The sequence below is a fragment of the Fibroporia radiculosa genome (assembly GCF_000313525.1).
Source record: "Fibroporia radiculosa TFFH 294 genomic supercontigs, scaffold2506, whole genome shotgun sequence".
NCBI lineage: Eukaryota > Fungi > Basidiomycota > Agaricomycetes > Polyporales > Fibroporiaceae > Fibroporia > Fibroporia radiculosa.
Window position 1 is genome coordinate 1 of NW_012133352.1, and position 18,838 is coordinate 18,838.

General features: G+C 55.0%; 5 protein-coding genes across 5 annotated transcripts; 3 read left to right on the forward strand and 2 right to left on the reverse strand.

Moving 5' to 3' along the window:
- Positions 1–471: 471 nt before the first annotated feature.
- Positions 472–3,758, forward strand: FIBRA_03979 (uncharacterized protein; the record flags this gene model as incomplete). Its single annotated transcript, XM_012325801.1, has 8 exons — positions 472–1,781; positions 1,834–2,047; positions 2,095–2,346; positions 2,873–3,024; positions 3,081–3,203; positions 3,261–3,322; positions 3,389–3,597; positions 3,648–3,758. The coding sequence occupies 8 exons, from the start codon at positions 472–474 to the stop codon at positions 3,756–3,758; spliced, it is 2,433 nt and encodes an 810-aa protein (XP_012181191.1).
- Positions 3,759–6,364: 2,606 nt separating this feature from the next.
- FIBRA_03980 (uncharacterized protein) lies at positions 6,365–8,943 on the forward strand (the record flags this gene model as incomplete). Its single annotated transcript, XM_012325802.1, has 2 exons — positions 6,365–6,928; positions 7,279–8,943. 2 exons carry the CDS (start codon positions 6,365–6,367, stop codon positions 8,941–8,943), a joined length of 2,229 nt encoding a protein of 742 aa, XP_012181192.1.
- Positions 8,944–9,743: 800 nt separating this feature from the next.
- Positions 9,744–12,195, forward strand: FIBRA_03981 (uncharacterized protein; the record flags this gene model as incomplete). Its single annotated transcript, XM_012325803.1, has 3 exons — positions 9,744–11,642; positions 11,693–11,839; positions 11,893–12,195. The coding sequence occupies 3 exons, from the start codon at positions 9,744–9,746 to the stop codon at positions 12,193–12,195; spliced, it is 2,349 nt and encodes a 782-aa protein (XP_012181193.1).
- Positions 12,196–12,693: 498 nt separating this feature from the next.
- Positions 12,694–15,114, reverse strand: FIBRA_03982 (uncharacterized protein; the record flags this gene model as incomplete). The annotated part of the gene is made up of 5 exons (XM_012325804.1): positions 12,694–13,545; positions 13,605–14,065; positions 14,124–14,556; positions 14,613–14,715; positions 15,035–15,114. 5 exons carry the CDS (start codon positions 15,112–15,114, stop codon positions 12,694–12,696), a joined length of 1,929 nt encoding a protein of 642 aa, XP_012181194.1.
- A 755-nt stretch (positions 15,115–15,869) lies between these two features.
- On the reverse strand, positions 15,870–18,743 carry FIBRA_03983 (uncharacterized protein; the record flags this gene model as incomplete). The annotated part of the gene is made up of 5 exons (XM_012325805.1): positions 15,870–16,021; positions 16,078–16,257; positions 16,314–17,543; positions 17,607–18,586; positions 18,649–18,743. The coding sequence occupies 5 exons, from the start codon at positions 18,741–18,743 to the stop codon at positions 15,870–15,872; spliced, it is 2,637 nt and encodes an 878-aa protein (XP_012181195.1).
- Positions 18,744–18,838: the final 95 nt, after the last annotated feature.

Below are 18,838 nucleotides of genomic sequence, written 5' to 3' on the forward strand. Positions count from 1 at the left end.
CGCTCTTTAGTGGCGGTCCACTGCACTCGATCTGATTTTGGAGACAGCACATAGGCTGTTTCCGATGGTCACGTGACTACGGGGGGAACTAAGTTCCTTGACAGGTAACAGTCGGACGCTGTAACCAACTCAGCCATGGGGCAGATATCCGAGCTTAAGAATAATATGTCTATGAAAGCTTGACCGACCCGGGAAGTTCTTAGCGCTATTAGTAAATGCAACAATGCGAGCCGCAAAATGCGCTTCAAGCTCAATATCACATAGTACTGTATATTTCCAGGTTGTTGCGAATGGTCCCACGAATACCGTTGCATAGGTGATGCCTTTTTCGACACACTGCATAACTTATCGCCCAGAGCCATCGAGTTGACCTTCTCAGTACCAGTCCTGTGTTCTCGGCCTTTACATCCTGCTAGAACCGTTGGTTTTCCCCCAGGCTCTGTATCGATTGACCTGAACACAGCCTCTCTTATGGGATCGCTTTTGGACCGCTTCAGCCCCCAGCTCTCCACTTATACAACGGGGGACCTGGGCCCACGGTCGTCGCTGATCGACCGCATCTCAACCCAGCCGGTTGCTGACCCCTTGACGATCGACGCCCTCGAAGCAGTTGAAAACAGTATAGCTTCCGGCGCCACAAGCCCTCGCGCCCCTTCCCTCTCTGTGGATGCCACTGAAGACGAAGGCCACCAAGCAACTCCTCTGCCTGTCTCCTCTGCAGCTGTCGACAGCTTCTTGGCCAGTGTTCTCAGCATAGACGTCCCGTCGAGAGCATCGCGCAGCCCCAGCAGATTAGCCCCCGACGACTGCGTTATGCGCCATTCAACATCCGAGGTCCTTGACGAAGGACGCAATCTTTTTGTATCGCGGGTGGTGGACATCGCACAGCGGAGAGGCGCAAGAGGTAATGGAGCAATCGAGGAACGTGCTGAAGCATTGATGTCCACCAAGTGGCTCAATGAGATGATGGAACACGGTCGCAAGGCCGTCGTCGAGATGCAGCGGTTGTCCTCAGAGAAGGACATAGCCAGTGTCGCTGGTCAGAAGAGAAAGAGGGACGACGAGGCCGAAGGTATGCTTATTCAGGCGACCGAGCATCCTCAAGTTGAGCCGCCCGTAAGAGTGGCCACGCAATCCGTTCCTCAATTACCGGCGGAAACTGCTGTCTCCTCGCCAACCGCGAAGAGAGTCGGTGCTCCCGCCACCCTGTTCGAGACGACCTTGGCTTCTGCTCAACGTGTCATGGAAGCCTACCTTGCATCCGAGGCTCCCGAACCTTCGAAGGATGAACCGTCTCCGGAGGCGCCTCCAGTTTCTGCGCGCTCACTTGCTGGACTTCCACCGCAAGATACTCGGACTACACAAATTACTTCCGATGTGCCGGCTGAGCCGCCGTTGCAAGACACGCCCCTGGAGGTGATTCCGACTAGCGCTTCTGTTACTCCGGCTGAAGCTCCAATTCTCAACGCTACCTCGCAGACGTCCTCTTCGGCCCACCACGTCACATCCACTGCATCGTCGGAACAATCTGCTGCGAATGCTCCGCTTGCCACGCTTGTTCCGACGCCTATCGACACACAGCCTGACGAATCATTAACACCAACACCGCCGCAGGAAGAGGCGCAGGCCTCGTCGGCTTCAGAGCATGTCAGTCATGTACCGGGGATCTGGTCTGTGGTTGTTGGAAGTCAATTGGCGGAGATCATGGATGTTCAATTTATCGTTCATCCCGACGTCGCTGCTTCGGCACGGCGCTGGGCTGATAAAGCGCACAGTTTCCAGTATGTATATTTTCTACAAAGCGCAGATGGTTCCCCTCACCGCTCTCTCCAGCGCCAACGACACGCACGCTATCATCCATCTACTTTGCCTGCCCACGTCGGCCGTCGCTGCGCTAAATCAGACGCTAGAAGTCACTGCCAGCCCTCGCGAGGTAGCAGACGCTATGTGGAACATTGGTACGAGATGGCCTATTCAGGGGACAATCGTGGTGGAAGTGAATCCAGGACACAGCGGTGGTTCCCATGCATTTCTGCCCCAGTCTCTGGTGAGTAGACCGGGGGGATATTGAACACCATCACTGAAGCTGCCCAGGGCCCTAATGACGGCGCACTTGATGTGACGGCATATGTTCATGCGGGTTTGAACACAGTGCGCGTCATACAGCTACGGGACACCTCGCCGTACGTGTTCGTGATCCATGCGACTGTTCCATCTGCCGAGGAGAAATTGCGGACCGAAAGGGTCCTCTCCGAGACGCAGGACTGGACACTGTTCCTTTCTCGAGCATTGGGGAATTCTGCCCTGGCGTCTGGGCAAACTCTGGTGCCTTCGGGTCCGATGATTGTGGGATTAGCGGCATGATATCTGTATTTTTGATCCTCTCTAGAGTGGGCGATTGCATCTTCCTTGAATGTCGACTGTATCGATGATGAATTGTTCTTTATGTATCTTTATAAAGATGTTAACATTTGGAATCGGAAACGAGGCCGCGTCTCCCCAGATTTCCCCACCTCACGTGTAATTCTGTGCGGTTCCGAGCCTTCGACTCCGAGGACTGAGGTTCGCCAGCGGCAGGCACTAGCCCGATCGCGATCGACAGGCACGCGTTGCTTTGTTTCGCCACTGACTGTGAGTGACGAAGAGTTTGGCAGAAATTTTGGCGATGAGTCTGGCCAGCAACCAGCATCGAGCCCTCCGAGTCTGTCTCAGTCACTACGACGTCTGCTCACGCCCAGGGAAGTGCTAGTGATACCTGCTTATCGACGGCGCACGTCCGGCATGTCCCTCCATCCTGCTCAGGCACCGCCTGACCCAGCCCTTCATGCGGCCCCTCCGATAGCTGCTCTCCGTTGATCTCCGTCGCGACCAGAGGGGAGTGCTAGCCGCCGGCACGTTCGTCCTCTCTCTCCCGTCGTCTCTCAAACTGTCGATTTACCTGAGGCGTCCGCGTCTGCTCGCGGTGATGCTTTACAACTATGCATTCCCAATGGTCTTGGGGACATTCGGGGCCTTGGTCCTACTGTGAGTGGCCTATCACCAACTCAAATGTGATAAGCAATCTGACTTCCTGGTTGCAGCATCTTGGTCACCGTGTCCACCCCGCTAGTGCAGGTCATCTACTTTCTCAATACATCGGCAGATGATGGTGTGAAGTTTGGTGTCCTGGGTTACTGCAGCAGTGTTCAATGCGTCTCGCCAACGTACGTCTCCCCAATAGAGTTCATTTTTCTGTATCAGAATGTTGACGAGAAACATAGCCTAGGGTACACGTACGGGACAGCGATCACTGCCTCGTACATACTTGTCCTCTTTCCAGTCGGTCCGTGCATTCTGTCTAGTTGCTTCTTTTCCTCTCGCGTGCTCATACCCTTGTCTGCCTTTATAGCTGCAGCTCTTAGCTTGATCGAGCTGGTTTTCCTCGTACCACTTTTTTTCTATCCACGCTCGCGCCGATTCCCTTATCTATGGTTCTCTCTGCTGTCCCTTGTGACTGCTGTCATCTCCATCGCCGCGTTTGTTGGCATGGTGTATATCGCCGCTGTTGCCTTGACCCGATTCCAAAATGCTTCATCTACGGCCAGCTTAGGGCCTGCGGTCCGTATGCATGTCCATTTCTCGTATGCTCTGCTGATCATCCAATCTAGATCTGGATGGCACTTGCATCGGCAGTTGTACTCCTCGCAGTCGCTATAAATTCAAGCTGCGGTACATGCTTCGGAGGCCGTTTTGGCCGAAAGTCAGATGACCTTCTGTAACTACTACTGGTTTGTTGGTTGTTGTACTGCATTCCCTCATTTATTGGCTTTTCGGTATTTGATACTTTTTCAAGTTGTTGTTTTGACTACGATGCCATCTGGCCTTCTTCTGTTTCTTGTCATGTTGGCCATGATCGTGTTAAGACCTGCATGGGTGAGTCGCTTGGCGGCTATTTGGTTATTCCACTGAGTGTATTTGTAGAGATTCTGTATTTCTTATTGTCAGGCTCGTACCATACTGCGGTATATACACATGAACATGAATATAAACCAGTTACTTTGACTCTATTATGAGGCAGTCATTCTGAACGTCTCTGGCATATCGTATCATTCTGAGTGCGTGTTTGAATCAGGCATGCTCCCACATTCAATCCTCACGCTTGCTAGAGTTTCTATGAGGGCAGTGATTGCGGAGTCGATGCCCTAACCTCCCATGTGTATACCACCACCATTACAACTACGTTCTAAAAGCCTTCTCATTACTCATTCATGGCATTATTCAATGTAAATACAATTCGATTGAATAGAAATTATTCTGCATTGCGTCCCCTGTGTCTTGTTATGATATTGGCAGGCTGCTGAGCGTGCTGATCAAGTAAATCTTCAGAATTGACTCGCTGAGGTGAAAGCGCACCAGGGTCACAAGGTTCCCGCTTCGCCCTCGCAGAGACCTCGCCTCAGTCGGCATAACAATGACGAGTGTAGGTCGATCATCTCGATAGCAAATCCACCGGTGTAAAAATGCCAGAGTCTTAAGCGCGAAGTATATGCCCACAATGGCCATGAGAGCATCGAGGAACAGAAACGCCCTGTGAGTATCATTGGTGATGGCGCTCAAATCCTTTTCTACGTTGGCGGTGAATTGTGCCGAGTTGCTGGCAATATCGTCGAGTGTGTCACTGAGCCTGTTGCTCATTTCATTCAGGGTGTGGTGGATCCCGAGTCCACGAATCACATTGGCAATGTCCCTTTGACCGTCAAAGTCTACGTCGACATGGGTTTGTGACACCAAGGCAGTGCCAATAACAGTCGCAACTGCACCGAAAATAAAGGGAAACATTGGCTGACAGGGGTCAGTACAACATTCTCGAGAGCGAAGGTAGGGCTGGTTAACTGACCGTGGTTGTGACTTGAAGGGATGGAGGGGGGGCAGTCGCAAGGACGACTACTCGCGTCAGGCTCAGGAATGATAGTTTTAAACACCATGCAGACAACATGCACACGCACGCGATAACCTGCCTTATTTGTCGACAAGAGGTAGAAGTTACTGTGCATTCCTGCCGGTGTATCACAGAAGGCGATGAACTGAACTTTAGCACCATACATCATGGGCGGATATGAGCTATCTGTATGATGTTGTTGATTCAGGTGCTTCTTCAAGTTGGCGGTGCTGATACATGTGCCAAACACGCACCCTAGTCATTCTGACCCCTGACTGTGATTGTCAGTGCGGACAGATCTGTCATTGCGATAACAATTATAGAAATATCACATTGCGGCCATCCTCGTCAAGTACCCGTTCAGAACGACCACAGCGATCTTCAAGTATATGAGAGCACTGGAAACAGGCGTTGATGGACATGTCTCTACTCTCTAGGTGAGTTATGCTTAAAAATAGCATGGTACTGCTCAACTCGCACCAGTGTTTACACTCACACTCTTTAGACGTCGACGGGCGCCATGACGTCTACAATCTTGTCGGGGTCTATCAGAGTCAGTGCTGCAGTGCTGAATGCTGTCAGAAAATACCGCGACAAGAACACAGGTGTAGCTGGAGATGCGAGAACCCTGGATTCACGTGTAGTCAAGGAGAAGAACTAACCGCTGACATATATAAGTCCCTTATGCCGTGAGCACTGTAGGAAGATAATGTGTGGACAGCCTACAAGCGTGTGCGCTAAGTAACCATTACAAGGGTGAAACATGTCAGTATATAGGTGGGAGCAAAGGACGACGCAGTGGCCCAAGCAGTGGCCCAAATAGTGCTCGAAGGGGATCGGAGTGCTTCCGTGAGTTTTGTAAGGCAGATGCCAGATAGCTGCTCTCCCCGAAATGGAAATTAAACCGACTTTGCCGTGGACTTACTAGCAGCGAGGATTTTGTCGGTAACAGTATTCAATAATATCGTCGGGCCAATATCGGGCAGGAAGCAAGCGCGGATTTGTCTGCGCGAATTAGAACTGAGAAAGAGGTAATATAGCTTGTAGAAATACCGTAAGCGTCTTGAAGCAATTTAACAGCGCCATGCACAGAAGCGCTAATTTCAGGCTGTTCAACTCGCCTTGACAAGCAATGCGAGCGGCCTTCATTATCATCACTGCGAACTGCCGCGTCCATTCCATTCTATGTGGCACCTTCTTGAATTCCCACGTCAAATCTCTCATTAATGCTCGAAATACGAACGACATACCGTATATCGTACATGTCCTCCACGAATTCCTGCACCTATGCCATTCTTATGGTATTTCCTTAGGACGAGCTGGCTGCGTACAAGATCTCTATGCCAGAGATGAATTGCATTTGATGGTGGGGCGGGGATGCAATACCGCGAACATGTGATTGGTCTCTGAAGTTTGCTCCCGTGGTTGTTTGATAATCCACGTCCCATGGCGGGGAATTCCTTCATAAGTACGAACAATAGGAAGAAAGGTGTACCTTTTCCGCCAGCCGCCACTGGCGGCGGGACGGGACGAGCGGAGGAGGTGCGCGGTGCTGTGAAGCCATGTGGGTTCACGTGCATCGGTGTGGGCGTCTTATTGGTCCATGCGGAGCGCGAGCGCCATAAGCGGGCGTACGACGCGTGCGAGCGCCGACGCGGGTTATGTAATCTTCCGGCAGACGCCGGCACGAACGCGACGCGCTCCCTCCGAGTCCGCCGCGGTGCACCCGCGTCTCCCTCTCTCACACGTCGCCGACGCGCCCCAAGCCTCTTTCGCATCGCCCAACCCGCAGCCTGCAGCAGCGAACACATCCCGTCCGTTTTACGCGTTATTCCATTTATGGCGACACCGTCGTCGGTCGCCACCACACCCTCGCCCCAGCTCGCATATGCGCAGCCCCAGACACCCGTTACTGACCCCCCAGTCACACCAAACGATTCCCCCGCCACCGATGAGGAAGAACGGCATAGGGCAGTGCAGAAATTCCTAGCTCGAGCGGAGATAGGCAAGGTACGCGATTTTTAAATCTTGGATCTGTTAAGGGGGACGATGCAGGGGAAGATATACCCACGCGCGCTGAGTCCTCACCGACACGGCGTTTGGCATCTCTTGACGCCTTTTATGTATCGATATATTCGCTCAGCTTTCTCCACCGTCGGTCTTACCGAGTTATCCTATGTTTATATGATCCGAAAGTGATTGATGGAACCCCCTCGACTTGTATGTTTATCGTCCCCATTTGCAGTCCCGCCGTTCTCGCGTATTCACTTGCGTTTGAGCGGTGAAATGAGCAGTCCATCGTCCCCGCATTCTACAGATCTACGTGGATGAGTAATCATTGACACCCTCGCGTTCTACAGCTTACCCGCGGCCTGCGAGCCCGACTTGGATATGCCACATTCAAGGCCGTGCATAATCTATCTCAGAACACCTTGCAAGACCTCGAGAACGACCCTCAAACCCCGACGCGCGTGAATCGGTCAGGCAATTACTATAATAATCCCGCTACGCAAGGCAATAGTGCCATGACGCCCGGCGGCTCTGGGAGAACAAACACGCGTAAGGGTGCAATGGCACCACCTCCGCCTGTTACTGCCTCCGCTGGACAGAGCCTTTTCTCGTCTATCTTAGCCCCGCCCCCTGCCAAGCGCGCACGGACTATTCACAACCCTCAAGATCCACCCCAACCTGCACCCACTAAACCTAGACCTGCTACACCTCCACGGAAGGGGGGAAAGACCACTTCGCGTGCACCCGAAGCAAGTCAATCGAAGTCGAAGAGTCGCAAACGAGACAAGGAACGGTCGAATGGTAAAGAGAAACGGCAGTTGCCCGGGAAATCAGAAGATAGTGCTGCCGATGTTAATATTGATATTCAAGCGGCAACGACTCTGACCAACTTCTTGCTTTCGACGCGTCAATCGATTTCGGTTGGCACGTCTTCTCCTCGCTCTAGTCTCTCAGCAGGCTCCGACTCTGGCTCAACAAATTCTTTCCGACATTACGCGCAGAGTTCCACGAGGACTGTTACCGCTGCGACATCGACGTTATCCGAATCCTCTTTGCCAGCAGCCCACTCAAGCACTCCTCCACTAGCATCCCCCAGCGGATCAGATTTACATCACGCTTTCCCTCAATCTAGCAGCATCCGTTCAGAGGGAAGGAGTACGCCTAGAACACGGAAACGAGCTATGTATCCCGACTCGAATACCCCCCATATTCCAAGTGACACAGAGGCAGCCGACTCCCTTTTATTCCTAGCGACGTCTCCATCTCCAGCGCGTCCCTCGCATGTCAAAGATCGGGACAGAGATGAATCGGGATCGTTTCGTGTACTAGGAGGTGGATCAGGCCTTAAAGGCCGCGTTCTGTTTCCTACCCATGGGGGTAATGACGAGACATCGAGTACAAGCAGTAGAGTTCTCCGCCGAGAAGGTAGCGGTAGCTTTGCTTCTACCCTCTCTGCTGCCTCCTCCAGCGAGTTCAATCCCGGCGGGAGCTTCCCTCGTATTTATGCCAAGCAGGTTATAAACAATCGGACGCACAATACCTCGCCTCATATCAGTCCACCTCCTGACCGGCCTGGAGGTGGACTACTGGTGATTCCTTTAGAACCAACGATCACCCCACCGACTCCAACAGAGCCCGCCTCGTCTCAGCTCTTACCTGCAGCACCTTCGCCTATGCGACCTGAACGATCACACTCGGTACCCCGATCTCGCGCGCGCTCTCCCCTTGCCAACCCTGTATCGATGTTGAATGCGCCACCCTCGGAAGGGAAGAGGCTCGTGGACGGACCTCCAACACCTGGAAATGCTTCGTTCAATCTGAGCGACTTTATACACGTCTCTCCATCTCCCGCCGGCGGCGCCGGATCATTGTCCAGGTTGGGCGTCATGGACGTCGACATTGGCAGGAGACTATTTGAGGAACACCATGGCCCCAACGGCGCGGCAGGCCCTGCGGGGAATTCGATGAACACGAATGGCAGCCTTGGCGCAGGGATTGATCTCGCGAGAAGTTGAGGTTAGTCACGACGTACGATCGACTGCATCTCACTGTTGCCGGACACGGTTTATGTGTGATGCTAGCCCTATTTGCGTTTGCTATCGCCAACGTGGAAGGTTTCAATCGTGTACGCAACTAATCTCAACGATATCCGCTGTTATAATTCCGGCTGTTGACCGCCCCACATATATTTATCCGCTCGTAACCCCTCTTATGCCCCGCCACGACAGTCCAACGATTTACGAGTATGCTGTATTACCGGGGCGCGTTTCTTGCAACAGTTGTCAAGATGCCCCAACGGTACCCCTTGTAGCCTCATTCGGACATCTGTCGTCACTATCGTTTGGTTCACTGATCTTGCTGTGATAGTATTTCCCGGATCGTTCTGCACCGTCTATATTAATTTCTCCTGGTGGCATAGTGGCTACATTCCCCTTCGCTCTCATACATATCTTGACCCTAACTTTCGTTTCTACCCGTTGTGTTGTGGCTGTTGGGCCTCGTTCGTTCATTTAGTTATTTGCTTCGTTTCTCTTCCTTGTTTATGTCTGCCTTGTGCCACGCCAGTCTAGCTTTCTTTGTCTCCATGATGTATTTTAATATGCCTGCAACAATGTACAGCGCCAACGTCTTTACGCATAGTTTTGCTGCCCCGTCGCAGCGGCAGTCGCGTAGTCGCGTCTGCGCGAACTTGGCATCGGAGCACATGACCGCTCTAATTCCGGGCGCTTGTTTGATTGCTCTGAGCGAACAGTCGCGCTTCCGAGTCCACCACCATCTAGCCCGACCGCGCCGCCAGCACTCCAAGTTGCCCAGCATGGCGACCACCGCATATAACCATGTTCCGCACAATCAGGACTACCTCAGGCAGCCCTCTTCGTCTCCCATCATGCACCGAGCGGCTGTGCCTGGCGGTTCCGCTACAGGAGCACCCGCGCCATTCAGAGCCCCGGCGCACAAGCACGCACATCATCTGCACTCGATTCCTCCGAGAGAAAAATCTACCAGGACGCTCATTATCGACCATTTGCTCTGGGTGCACGCTCGTACTCGTTTTGCGCAGGCCCGTGCCGAGCTGGGCATGACGGATCGCACGGGCGGCCCATCCTCGGGCAACTACATCCATCGAGAGCGGCCGGAAAATTATGAAGAGGACGAGGAAATATACAGCGATGGTGAGGATGTCAGGTCGCTCATGGCCCGCGCTGGGGGCCCGGATCACATTCACGAAGACGAGGACGACGAGCGGCTGGAGATGCAGGACCTCAAGCTCGCCCGCTCGCTCAGACAACGAGCGGAGGGAGTCGAGAAGGTTGCGACGTCGATGCTCGACCAGCCGCCATCGGTCCTGCCTATGCACCCAGACGATCTCAGCGACTCCCCGACGTCGCCCCAGCTGCGCCCCCACAACGTTCAGCGGGATCCGCACATGCTGCCCAACGGCGTCCGTCTACGCCTCGCCCTTGCCACTGTCATTAACGACCTCTTCTCCCGCCGCGCACCCAGCCCCTCTAGTCGCCAACCCGCTCCACCGGCAACCTCGCCCTCCTTGCCGCCGCTTCCGTTAGCCCTTGTCCCACTAGCCGCCATCTCTTCGGGCACTCCCCAGCCTATTCCCACCGCACAACCTGCTTCCCCAGTCCCCCGCCGCCCATATCCGAACCAATACATCCGCTCGCTCTATGATATCGGCGCCGAGGCCGATTCGGCGAACTCTCCGCCATCGCTGCGCTGTCCCAGACATCTTCACATGGGCTGTGAGATTTGCGTCGAAGCGAAGGCTACACCTCCGACGCGTTCGGGCCAAACGCGCACAGGTCAAACGCGCACAGGCCAGACACGCTCTCGTAGCGCGCAGGGACGCGCAAGCTCGACGACCGGGAGCAGCCCAGGCGACTTACCCGCCTCAGGGAACAACGGTGCGTGTGCACTTGTTGGCGGCGTGACGGGCTGGCAGGATGGGAGCGGCATCGGGTCGGGCCTGGCTCGCCCCGGTGCGCGGGGAACGGTGCTCAGGCGGCCGTCGGACGCACATCCGGCCACCCACGATGCGAATACGGTCCCACAGATGTGCAGCACGAAGCTCGCAGAACTCATCGTCAGGTTCATCCGCCTTAGCGCGTTAGTCGCGATGGAGCTTGGGCGGGAGGCGACGGAGGATCGAGCATCGGTGGATGGCGGGGATGCTCGGCATGAAGACTCGTCGCCTGTAGCGGGCCCGTCGGCTGCTCCTCGCCCTCCTGCTTCTCCGCAGACAAGCCCACGGACACTCACTCATCGCAATCTTGCTGAGGCTGGACTATATTACTATGCCTTGCGACCTTCCCGCGAGTGGTACTTCCTCCTAGCTGGATTACTCACACGTGCCGTTGTAGAAGGGTATATGACGGCTGGATGGCGAGGCGTGGGACCACTCGAAATCCTGCTGGGAGTGGGTCTGGACATCGCGAAAGTGGCAGCATCAGGCCGGTCAAATGACCGCCAGAGACCCAATGTAGGACCTAGCCCCGGGAAGAGTAGAGAGGACGCGACGGTGCATGAAGAAGAGGATGAATTCAAGCGATTTAACCCAGATGACCTCCCTGAGCTTGATGACGCCACCCGAATACTCTTTCCGTCTTTGAGGGATGCATTTGGCGCATCCAATACAGTATATCGCCAAAAGGAGGGTGCAGAACTTGAGTATGAAATAGAAATGATGGAACGGTTGCAGCGTGTGAGTCGATCTCTACATTATATATGGATGACTGCTTAGCGATATTGCAGTTCTATGATGTACCCCCTTCTACCCTGGACATTGCAACCCATATGGAGGATCTCCAGTGGCAATACCCTGCCGAGGCTGTAGAGCGTGCAGCCATACGGTTCTGCGAAGCTATCGCCAGGTGGCGAGGGAAACCCGAATTAGAGACAGTGAGTCTTCCGGTCGCACAGCACCGTCTTCCTTTGAATGACTCTCATGTCAGTATAAGAAGGCTACGTGGATCATTGGCCAGCGAGAACCCCGAGCTAGTGCTGGTGCTGCCATGTCTATCGACGCACTCGTCCATTCCAATCCCACCAGCCCATCAAACACTACGACCCCATCCGAACACCATCAGCCCCCGCAGCCGCAAATGGCCCAGGATATGAAACCCCACCGACCGCAGATAGAAAAGTACTTTACGATACCCCAGTCCGTAATAACACAGGGGCGGAAACGACGCAGGGAGTCTGACACAGAGCGGATGGACGGGGCGCGGAGGATCTCCAATCCTGTGTATGCGTGACTGGGCTTGTCTGATTGTCTCCCGCACTGTTGCTGTCGATTCTACTTATATGAGTGTTGTTTGTTGTATGATACACAGCCACTATGAGCTCATTGTAGGCCACCCTTGTATTTGTATAATGCTCGACCCACATAGGTGGCAGAACTTGTACTGATAATGCATCCGTTTGCATGAATGTTTGCTTGTCGCCGGTCGTCCAATCAGGCAATTTACCACCTGAACCCGTGACACAACGCGTACGCCGACAGACAAACTAAAGCCAGTCAAATCCGAAACATTCTGCAACAGGCATGCAGCAATCCACTACATATAAAATTCGATCGAAAGCGAAAACATGGACTACATGATCAGGAGAATACAGTGACTACAGAGCTACACAAAAACGCAGGATCAAAGTTCGCAACCCGGGGCGCGGGGATATGAAGCCGCGGTACAACATGTTGTCATGTTGAATGCACACGAGAACGAGACGGGTTAAAAATATGCACAAGCCCCGCATCACGCCCACGACGGATCAGTCCACCACCGCTGCTCGGCACCGCGCACAGACCACTCTGCGATGCCCTTGATGGACGCAACGTACACGCAAGTTCCCGACGGATCGAAACACGTTCCCGCGAGGTCTTGGTCGACGTCGGCCGCACCCTCCGCTTGCGTGCTCCGCCGGTGTCTCCGCGCGAGCGCGCCTGCGCTGCGTCTGGTGCTGTACGGCCCGGTGCTCTCGCGCCGCGCGAGCAGCCCAGGACGGGAGAGGCGTAAGTGGTCCGTGAGGCGCGTGCTGGACGGCTGCATGGTCGGTGGCACGGGCGATGATGCGCGGGACGGTGTATGCGAGGAGAAGCAGTCCGACTCGAGCTCGTCGACGTCCATCTCCTCCCCTGCGCCGTCACCTTGCTCGTGGGTGCCCCGCTCGCCCACACCGTCGTCGCGAAGTTGCTGGTCCAGGATGGCGGCGCGCGTCCGGAGCCCGTGCCGGCCCAGCAGCCTGCGCACGTCATCTTCAATGCGGGGATCCCCGAGAGGGGGAATGACCACAATACCGTCGACATCCTCGTCTATGCCAGCGTCTTCTCTCCCTTGCGGCCGACGACCCGAGCGCAATCGCCGGCGGCCGTTGCTGCTCTCCGTAGGAATGCGGAATGTGTCCTCCAGTGCTCCACTGAAAAGGACTATCCGGGGCGGGGGCGGAGGCAGCACCTCGGCCGAGGTACTATTGTGGAATGGAGGCGATATGGATCGAGGTCGAGGGAGTGGTGCTTGTGACGGCGCAGGTATTTCGAAATCAGGCATTCGGACAATTTCTTCCGTTTCGAACGTGCGAGCATCAACAACATGCAGCAATGATGTGTGCTGAAACGAATAACAGTAAGAACCTGCGTGATTTACAGCGTGGACGTAGAGACACCTACTTCAGTGAATGTCATGACTTCTCTGCCTGTACCGGCTGGGCTAAACTTGATGCTCCTGACGCCCCAGCCAGGGGCATTTGTGGTCCCCCTAGTCCAGTCCCACGGGCCATCCAGCCAGCCACTTGCTGCACCACTACCCGCCCGCGATGGCCGGGTCTTATCTGTCTGGATAACCTTAAGGGGCTTCGTGCTACGCACATCCCAGACAGCGACAACACCCTCCTGCGATGCTACTGCAAATTTAGAGCCATCACCTGAGAACGAGGTGGAAAATGACGCTGGAACGGTTGGTCCTGATGCGTGTTGGAAGGTATAGGATGAATTGAAGGAGATGTACGGAGCAAGGGACAGAGTCATGATGGGTGATACCGTGATTCGGGAGCCTCCTGTAACACGATGCAAAAAGACATCGGGCGAATCGCCCACACAAAGAAGAGTTCGCCCATCTGGGGAAATTGACGCTTGAAACAGAACGTCAGCACCGCCTGCGCGAATCGCAAGAGTAGACCAATAACATACAATGGTTCACGGGGACGTCTAGCCGCAACTGCCCCACATCACGAAGCATAGATGCGCCACTGGCACCCTTGCCACTATTGCGCACAGCTACATCGAAAAACTTAACCGTTCTGTCGTTGTTGCTGATAATCACGCGGGGCTCAACGCTGCTTTCATGAGATCCAGCCAAGTTGAGCGATGTCAACAGCACAGAGTTATTGATTGACCCGTGCTCGATAGGCACCTTGAATTCCCATCGCTTGCGACCAAACCCTCGGGTTGGACCGCACGATAGGCCGTCCGGCCGGCGTGCGTGAATCGTCGAAGAAAATAATGATAGGTATAGTTCCGCGTCCTGCCCGCCAGCTGCCAGAAGTGTGTCATTTGAATTGGGGAGGTTGAGAGCGGCAATCGAGTTCGGGATGAAGTCCAGCTCGGCCAGCTGCCGCGGTGTCTGCACCGGCGATGATGTGAAGACCACAGACACATCGCGACAAAGAAAGTACGCACCGAATCGGGCAGGAGAATGTCATGCTCAACAATGGCGAAGTTGTTCTGAGGATACGTCACGATGCCCTTCTCGTGTGGACAAATAAGGACGTCCCGGAGTTGCCTGGATGAAATCAGCTGAGGTCAGCCTGAACTATCTCACATGCGTAAGACGAATCGGATGCTGCCCAGACATGCAGACAACATCGGGGTAGTGTGTGGCAGAATCGTCCTTCGATCGAGGCCACAGTTCGGCGGCGGAGGCTACGCCGACATAATAGACGAAGGACGTCTTCCAACACACCAATAATCCAAGTAGACACGGACGGCGGCTCGTGGGAGGTAAGCTCCGGCCACATGCTGTCGATGGGGATAACCACAACCAACACATCCCCGTCCTACTCGGCCCCTTCCAGACGGGTTGAGAGAAATGAGACACATACACATGTCCAATCGTAACCCGCGCAGGACTTGCTGCGCTCGGCGTGGGGTAGACCAGGAGGGACGGGGCACCGCGTGCCATGGGAGAGTGAAGTCAAGAGGTCCTCAGGGGCGCGGTCAGATTAAAAAGCAGCCCAGGCGGGCGGCGCGATGCGCGATTCCGCAGTGGAGGCAGTCGCAGGGCCAGAGCGTCGTCCTCGAAGTCAATAACGCAGATCCCAGCACCTCCGAGCGCGGTGGCGCGTCCTGTTGTGTCCACAAAGCGCCCCTGTGGGTGAGTGGATGCAAGCAAAGAAAGACGACTAGAGTTGCGGTAGTCGATGAACAATGCGAAACCCAGAGTGCATAAGAGGCTGAGGGATAGAGGAGGCCTGGAAGGAGAAGAGCAGCATGCGCCTCGCACACTCGGTCGCAGACGGTCACATGTCCCAGTCCACTCACACAAAGACGGGGCAAATAATATAGTCTGTTCCATCTGTATTGTGAATACATAAATAACACGTCCAGTATCTACCAGAAATTCTAGGCTACAATCAGTTCAAAGGCGGACGCGGTATGTGAGAAAACTACAGGGGAGACACTTCTGTGACAGCTGGGGACGGAAACGGGAACGAGAATAACCTTCGAACGAGAGCAACGACACCAGGGGAGGAGGGGACACGACTCGAACCGATAGCAGCGCACTGTAGACGATATAGATTACACAAGAATCGCAGAGCGTCCAGATAGGATAGGCCATAGGGGAAGACAACGAGCACCAATAGATAAGTGTCAGAATACAAACGTAGTGGATCATGAAGCAGGACACGACAGACGACCGACCAGCAGACGCGGCGTCTACATGACATATCCACCAGAACCGGCCCACGATGGAGCGTCCGGGTCAGGCTTCATATTGGGCGTACCGGGTGCACTGATGTCGTTCTCTTGCCCCGTCGTCGTGATCTCGTCTTGGATCTTCCGGCATTCCGCGCCGCCTTCGGATCGCACTGTAAACTTAACTGTCAGTGCCTGACGACGAAGCGGACGGCACAGAAAAACGCACGATGACGATTGAGTGCGTCCATCCGCGCAAAGTTCTTCTTGCAGCCTTCGCAAGGGTACGGCCGGATATTGAGGTGGAGCTGTTCATGGCGCTTGCAATCATGCTGCCGCGCAAAGCCCTTTCCACAGCCAGGCCATTTGCACTGAAAGGGTTTTTCCTCCGCATGCGATCGCAGGTGCCCTACATAGCACAAAATTTAACATCGCAGCCTCTGTGGTATATAACCAATTACTCACCTTTGAGATTGAAGTGCCGTGTGAACGTACTCCCGCACCCGACTACTGGGCACTGGAAGTTGGCGGGCTGCTTCCGGCGCCTCTGACTTGCATCCGCAGTACTCGGGGTCGTCACATTCACCTTTGCGATATGCGTCGGCACCCCAGTCTGCTCCATATTAATGCTACCCATTCCATTCATCCCCATGTCGAGGTGCATCATCCCACTGGGTGCAGTCCGCCTCATCGCCGCCATGCTCACATTCACCGGCATGCCCGATATATCCGGAAGGGCGCCGTACCCCGGACGAGGACTGGCCGACGGGGAGGGATACGGGCTTGCGCGCGCACTACTGGCGGCGCTGCTCCATCCCGTGACGCCGCCCACACCGGGACGCTCGCGCGAACCCGAGGATGCCCGGCGGTGATGTCCGCGAGTGATAGAGACAACCGGTTCAGAGGGATGGAGATACTGACGAGCCGCGGCTGCGCGAATGAACTCCTGCTGAGCAGACGACGGAGGCGGCACGAGCATCCCGGAGGAATTAGTGAACGGTGTGGAAGGCGTACTGTAGCGTAAGTCTTCAGACCGTACCAGACGGTGACCACGACTCTCTGATTTGACGCGACGAAGATCGGCGGCGGCAATGCCAGGGGTTAGAAAGTCGGTCCCTGAGTTGGGACTCAAGAGACCCGAAAGCCCGTAGCTAATTTGTGACCCAAGAGACTGCTGCTGAACCAGTCCGAACGAGCTCTGCTGTGGACCTGCAGAGGCGGGATGCCGAACCGGGGGTTGGGGGCGAAGTGAGGGGTGAAGTAGATTGGAAGAGGATGGACCAGGAAGTACATCATTCATGTTGACTGTATTGACAGTCCCGGCGGACGCAGGCCTCCTCCCATCGTGAGAACCAAGCATACTCCCATCAGCGCCCACAGCGGACCCTTGATGGTTCATCATCATAGGGACCGTATCCCAAACTGGAGGGCGCAACGACGTGTCCGAAAGGCTTCTCGTCCGTTGTGGCGCCTGAGGCACCAAAAACTGTTGCGGACGCTGGCTGTCCCGAGGCGTTTCGCCTCCGTAACCCATTACCGAGGAACCTGGCATGTTTGATCCGATGTGAGCGAACGAGTGATCGGCAAACTGCGCGCCTGTCAGACCTTGACTCTGCGATGGAGGCGACATATGTTGGGCCTGCGGCTGTTGATCCCATCCAGCTCCGTCAGATGGTCGTACGCATTGCTGGCCATCTGAAAATAGAACACAATCCGACGTGTAAAAAAATCCGCAGAGAAGATGCGAACGCGACTAACCTGACACTGAGGATTGGAACAACACTGGAGGAGCATTCTCGCCGCCACCGCTGACAGGAGTAGCGGGGACAATGTGCAACTGTGGCCCTGTCATCGTAGACCCATCGCCAGCTGGAGCATTGATAATCGGCGGAGACTGTGTATCAAATCCTGTCGGCGAGGGACTGGTAGGGATCACCAGTTGGGGAGGCGACTGAGGCTTCTGCGAAGGAGGCGACGACCTGTCTGTAGCGGGCAATTGTCCTGCTGCCCATGCAGGGGAATCGAAACGTAAACTCTCAAAGTTTGTCGTAAAATCTAGGCGAGGAGAAGACTGAACGTATGCCGACGTCGACGATGCGTTGCTCCTAGTATCCTCCTCTACGCCGTTGCTAGACGCAGGGGAGCTGTGATCAAAGGAGGGAGTGCCCATCGCTGAAGTCTTTCCGTCCAACATGGGAGGGGTGATCGAGACGTGGGGGAAGTTCTCGCTCGACATGAATCCGTCGTCCAGAGTCAAGAGGCCTGACGAATTGGGGATGTCGTACTCTGCGGGATCGTACTCGTCTGCGAGGGAAATGCTGTTCGGGTTATCGAAGAGACTGAGAGTATTGTGGTCGTCGTCGAAAGGTGGGAGATCGGAGATGATGGAGTAGGGAGAGTTCTGGTATGAGCCGTTGTATGACGGAGTGCGGGGAAAGTGGGACTCTGGGTGGGAGAGATCGTGAGTGAATTCGAACGAGTCGTAAGGAGTACCGAGGCTGGGGGAGCCGTCGAATTGGCTGCCGTCAAAATCGTTATGGTGCGGGGACTGGAAGTCCTGTGAGACGAGGAGCGAATCCATGCCGAGGCGGAGGCTTTGTATTGAGCAGAGACTTTGTGGTGGTGGAGATGATGAAATGTTTGGGTATGGCACGGTCTGGAGGCTGTGACGGACACGAGCAAGCGAGGGAGGCTGGCGGGGGCGATGCACAGCAAGAAAGCGACGGCGAGCCTGCAACCTGGAAGATGAGAGCAAAGACAGCTCGACCTTATGCGAATCGTCGCCGGGTCCATTTCAGACTCCGCTTGATTCGCCAGTTTCATCTGTTCATCATCTCCTCCGTCGTCCGCACCCTCGCCCTCGCTGCCCGCCCCGGCCTCCTCACCCTCGTCCATGCTTGCCTCACGCGATCTCTAATTTCCAACGCATTGCCTCCCCTCTTTCCCCTGCACTGCCTGTGGTTTTTGCTTCCTCAGAGGCGGGGGGGGCG